General features: G+C 41.6%; 1 protein-coding gene across 7 annotated transcripts in view; it reads left to right on the forward strand.

Moving 5' to 3' along the window:
- The first annotated feature begins 20 nt into the window (after positions 1–20).
- Positions 21–3754, forward strand: part of CDC14B (cell division cycle 14B) — a 52519-nt gene continuing 48785 nt past the window's right edge. For 2 of the 7 annotated variants that reach the window (XM_006773168.2, XM_015570097.1), the window contains exons 1-3: positions 23–453; positions 1264–1354; positions 1884–1959. In XM_006773168.2, coding sequence (XP_006773231.2) covers positions 1918–1959 — 42 coding nt within the window. In that variant the 5' untranslated portion in view covers positions 23–453; positions 1264–1354; positions 1884–1917. Of the gene's footprint in view, positions 454–1263; positions 1355–1883; positions 1960–3754 lie in introns of all 7 variants that reach the window. The other 5 variants (XM_015570096.1, XM_015570098.1, XM_015570100.1 and 2 more) reach the window with 5 other exon arrangements.

Below are 3754 nucleotides of genomic sequence, written 5' to 3' on the forward strand. Positions count from 1 at the left end.
GCAGGAGGCGGGGCCGGATGGGGGAGGCCCATTGCTGGCCAGGAGGTGCCCTCGGCTTTCCGGGCCGGCCGGGGCCAGCGCTGTCTCCAGGGCGTGGGTGGCCTTCCCGGACGCCCAGCCCCTCGCGCGCTCTTGCTTTGGGGTGACTGTGAACAGACCTGTGCCGTGGGAAGCCCCTGGCTGGCAGGTGACCTGCGTCTCCACCCAAGGGAGCAGAATCTGTGGTCACTGCGCGGGGATCAAGGGTCATTTGTGGTTGGCAAAGAGTAAGCCCGTCACCCTTCTGAGTGTTTGCGGTTGCAAGACATTTTAGCTGAGCAGTTTACAAGGAAATAAATACAGCCATTGCGTGAGTTGAATCGCTGACAATTACCATTTGGGCAAAGGATGCCAGCTGGCGTCCTTTTTTCTTACTATTTTAAAGGCTGGACTTGATTTTGCTACAATTTAAGTGTAAGTATATCTACTAGCACTGCTAGTATTGCTACAACTGGGTATTGCAGATAACTGCTTTGCCAGGATTTTTAGGCAACTTTTTCTGGGTTAAAGCGGGGGAGGAAGGTTGGCGCCTCAGAACATTATTAGCACCAGTTATCATTCTTTCTAAACTCTCACCTCATGGCTGCCTAACTGCATTTATGCAACACAAGTTCATGGCGCACTCATGCAGATACCTCTCATTGCTTCTGTTGCAATGGTAATTTGCCTAATTGTAAACGTCACTACAAAAGTAGTGGTGATCCCTAAGAACAGTTGGATAAACATCTGGTTCATTTTGTTGCTGATGTTCTATAGCCTTAAACCTTAATTCTGAAGCAGTTTTGAAAGCGCTCTTTGCTTAAAATATGGTTTCTTATTGAATGACTCTTTAGGATGTCGTGAAAACAGTGATGCATCGCGAAAGCCGCCTGCTTGCTGGCTCACCATCAAGTGCACACTGCCATCTGTTCAGATTTCTTAGTACAGAGGAAGTAAGGTTTTGCATGAGAGTTCCCTCCAGAAATCAAGCCATACTGCTACGTGAAAAGTCACTTGTCTTTACTGAAACTTATGCTTAAAGGCAATTGCTCCTTTCAAAAATAGTCTTACTTATTTTCACTCATCAAAATAGAACCTTTTGAAAGTATCTGTTGGCATCCTTACCATCAGAAACCTGTATGGAAAAAATAAAAATCTGACTTCATCTGAAAAGAGTTGTATCATGATATATGAAAATTTAAAAAATAACCTGAAGGAAGGAACATTGCAATTTTTCCATTTCAGATCGCCTTTGTTTTGCCATTCTCTGCAGCAGACCAAAGAGTTCATCAAATGTACATTATTTCACCATAGATAATGAACTTGAATATGAGAAGTAAGTATTGGTTTTTAAAAGATTGTTAGTAACTTTTTTTAATTTTGAAGAATCTAAAGGTATGTTTATAAATAGGATAACCTTGGAAGATTACAAATCTGTTGACTGATAATTGCAGGATGTTTTTCCTTTAATTTTCCTTTAACCTTTAGTAATAAAGTAGATCCTTAGGGAAAAACTCAAAATGGAAGAATCTTTCTAAATTTAATAACTTATATTTGAAATGCTAATAGTTTACAGTACAATGAAATATACGCTAATGTATTAAGATGTGTCTTTACCAGTGGGAAAACAGCTTTTTTTATTATTCAGAAAGCATTTTCATATATTATTTGAGGTTATAGGTGTTAAACCATTTTTTTAATAGGCATTATTTACCAGATTATCTCTTCCAGTTCTTAAGGCAGTGTGACTGATAACAGTTTGGTGTATGCTTTCTTGTCTGAATTTGATCTTGTAGCTCCAAAAAGGCGTTAATATTCAGGGCATCTAGAATATACGTATATGTTTTTGTGTTTTACTTTTAAAGCTTCTACGCAGATTTTGGACCACTCAATCTGGCAATGCTTTACAGATATTGTTGCAAGATAAATAAGAAATTAAAGGTAAAGTCTTTTTTTACATAAGATTTGACTTAATCATGGTTAGCCCGGGCTTGGGGAGGGAAAACTAAAGAAAGCACATCAGTTTTAAAAGGGAAATGCCGTGTTTTAGCTGCAGTGGTGTTTGGGGCATACTTGTGGTTTTCTTGTTTTATAAAGGCATCGTGTATATGTTAGTTTTCCACAGTTTTGATTGAGCAGTTTGAGTTTGGGTCGTTTGATTCTGGCTTGGATTAGTGATGCTCAAATACTTGAAATCCAAAGTGGAGGGTGTTTTCTGAAGTAAACCTCTTACTGTCTGACCTAAGGGAACTGAAACCTAACAAGAGAAACGTCCCTTGCTGTGTCGATGTTCTTCCCGCCTTCGCTTTGACAGGAGGGAGCGCTAGCGAACAGAGAAGACTCTGCCCCTCTGCTGTCTCTCATCCTGCCTCGACCCTCCCCTGATGTTGTAGTCCTTGTGACCTAACCTTGACCTTTTACACATGCGATTCAGGAGCAGGGAAAGCAAGGGCAAACAGCTACCTGTGAGGCTGTCACTGAGTGCTGCAACAGTGTCTTTCTATAAGCTTCAGGCTCCATCCATTTATTTTAAAAACCTGGAATGATTGGTCATGCACAATGGGAAGTGTATATACTGCTAGCAATTCTTAATGAGTCATTTTAAATTCTTAAGTCAAAAATACTGAATTTGGGGACAGGTCCTTTTTAAAAACAACTTTATTCAGTCTATTGAATGATTTTCCAGTCTACTACACAGAAGAATTAACATTATTTTCAAGTAAAATGAAATTATGTTAAAAATTTATGGGTAAGGCAGGTGTTCTTTGCTTGAGTGTCAAACCTAAAATTCCACATCATAAATGTTAGAAGCACCTGTCAGCTGAGCTACTAATCCGTAAAGTGGAAGTTGTAGCATTGCCTTTTCTTTTTGTGTTATATGTGTGCTCACTGCGAATTTGTGTAGAGATGGAGACTCTTCTTTCTGGGCTTTTCCTCTTAAATAGGAATATAAGCATTTATGGTCTTATGTGTTCATGTCTCCCCATCTCCCCTCCCTTTTCCAGTTGTCAGTGGCAGGCTTTTTGTTTCATGCAGGGCTGTGACGCTAACAATAATGTCCTCTCCCCCCACTGTGTTCCTTTGCTTTAATTTTGAAAGAATTCTTTCCCCCACACTCGGCCATCTATGGACTTGTATCCTTCGGGTCAACTAAGAATGTATTGCCCCCCCCCCCCTTTAACGTTTTATCATTTACCAGCACAACTTGTAGGGTGTTGAGCATCCAAACTGTTCAAAACATTACAGCCCGTTCAATTAATAGTGATAAAACAGTGTTGAGAGTTTGAATTAAGAGTCCCCTGTGCTTGTGCTGCTCTACGGCTGGTTGGACTTGTTTCCGTTTTGAAAATCAACCTGGCTCTCTCACTCCATGTAAGCAGCTACAGGAACATACGCTCACATCCATCCCTAACTCACGGAGGCCTCGCGAGCTCACTGAAGTGCGTGTGTCCTGGCCCCACCCTCACCGAATCCATGTTATTGAAGCTCAGGTGCCCAAGTGCTAACTCAGCATGTGTTCCTCTGGGTTTTAACTTGGATACCCTTTTCATTTTTAACTTTTATTGAAGTACGGTGTATGCAGAACTGTGTACAGATCATGAGGGTACAGTGCAGTGAATTTTCACAAACGGCATATACATGGGCGTCCTCTTGATCATCAGATCGGGGCAGGGCACTAACAGCACCGCTCAGGGGCCCCCCACGCTCTGCGGGCGTCTCAGCGCTCCTCCCCCCG

The sequence above is a fragment of the Myotis davidii genome, unplaced genomic scaffold (assembly GCF_000327345.1).
Source record: "Myotis davidii unplaced genomic scaffold, ASM32734v1 scaffold1226, whole genome shotgun sequence".
Taxonomy (NCBI): Eukaryota; Metazoa; Chordata; class Mammalia; order Chiroptera; family Vespertilionidae; genus Myotis; species Myotis davidii.